The 1,561-nt window shown below is 41.9% G+C and overlaps 1 protein-coding gene across 1 annotated transcript; it reads right to left on the reverse strand.

The window, feature by feature from the left end:
• Nucleotides 1–419: 419 nt before the first annotated feature.
• LOC309807743 (olfactory receptor 9I1-like) lies at nt 420–1,361 on the reverse strand (the record flags this gene model as incomplete). The annotated part of the gene is made up of 1 exon (XM_082627620.1): nt 420–1,361. The coding sequence occupies one exon, from the start codon at nt 1,359–1,361 to the stop codon at nt 420–422; it is 942 nt and encodes a 313-aa protein (XP_082483746.1).
• Between the last annotated feature and the right edge of the window lie 200 nt (nt 1,362–1,561).

Below are 1,561 nucleotides of genomic sequence, written 5' to 3' on the forward strand. Positions count from 1 at the left end.
GTGACTGTCCTTACTATGTAAGCAATAAGCTACTGTTTTGTAATTATTCAAGATACAAATATTAGCTTAGTGGGGAAAAAGTATGTAGCTGAGAAAACACTAAACAATATCCAGGACAGGTCAGAAAAATAAATTTTACATTTTATAGCATGTTATTACTTATAAAACCCTTTGCCATTCCATCTCTCTTGATCCTGGCTTTAATCATAGCAAGGCAATTTTTACTGATGTGATAACTGAGGAAGGGAATATCTGGCTCAAACTCATAGAGCTAATAAAGAAATTCCTGGAAACTAAATCTACATTTTTTTGCCTCAGTATGTTTTTGTAATTATGAGATCTGGTTCCTGGGTTAAGAGGACAAACCAAAAGCCCAAAGGATGGTTTGCAGGAACTTCTGAATTGATGGAGCTCAAGTCTTACTCTACTTGGGAAACCCTCATCCTGTTGAGAACTCTCTTCAGAACCTCCTTCACTTCCTTGTTCCTCAGGCTGTAGATCATTGGGTTCAGCATAGGGATGACCACAGTATAAAATACTGATGCAATCTTGTCCTCCCCAAGGGATTTTCCCATGTTACCTTTCAGGTATATGAATATCAGTGCCCCAAAGAAAAGAGCCACTGCAGTTACGTGAGAAGCACAGGTAGAGAAAGTCTTGGCTTTGCCACCAGCTGAACGAATCTTCAGAATAGCCTGAATGATGAACAGGTAGGATATAAAAATCACTGAAATGCTGGTTGTAATGACCAAGAAAGCTAAGAGGTAGATCACCCGTTCTCGTGGTCTGGTCTCACTACAGGCAAGCTTCAGCAGAGGTGGGAGGTCACAAAAGAAGAAATCCATATGGTTGGACTTACAGAAGGAGATGGAGAAGGTACACCCAGTGCGGATCACAGAATTGACCATGGCACCACCATATGCCCTAGCCACCAGCCCCAGGCAGGTCTGAGGTGTCATGGCAGTGGCATAGAGGAGAGGGTTACGCATGGCCACATAGAGGTCATAGGCCATCACGGCTGAAAGGAAACATCCAGTACTAGCACAGAGTGTGAAAAAGAAGAATTGGGTGGTACAGCACTCAAAGGTGATGACCATCTTATCAGTACCCAAGGTCTCCAGCAACTGAGGGACAATAACAGAAGAGTAGCAAATGTCCAGGAAGGAAAGGTGGCTGAGGAAGAAGTACATGGAGGTCTGGAGGTGACGGTCACTCTGAATCTGCACTATCATCTCCAGGTTACCTCCTATGGTGATGAGATAAAGGACCAGAAACACAAAGAAGAGACCCGTCTGCAGCTCTGCCCACAGCTGGAGCCCCATCAAAATGAATTCTGTCACCACAGTGCCATTTTCTGCCATGAATCCTAAATTGCCCACTGAAATAAAAAAATTAAATCTCATTGAAGATAAAATAAGGTGAGCATGGCTTGATTTGATCATTTTCAGTAATGATAATAATCTTTGAGATTTGTAACTCATGTTACATTTTTTACAAACTTTATTCCATTGGATCTTTCAGAGATCCTTGGAAGCACATATTGTTAAACCCACTTTTGAGA

The sequence above is a fragment of the Mesoplodon mirus genome, assembly GCF_964341445.2.
Source record: "Mesoplodon mirus genome assembly, chromosome: 7".
Classification (NCBI taxonomy): Eukaryota; Metazoa; Chordata; class Mammalia; order Artiodactyla; family Ziphiidae; genus Mesoplodon; species Mesoplodon mirus.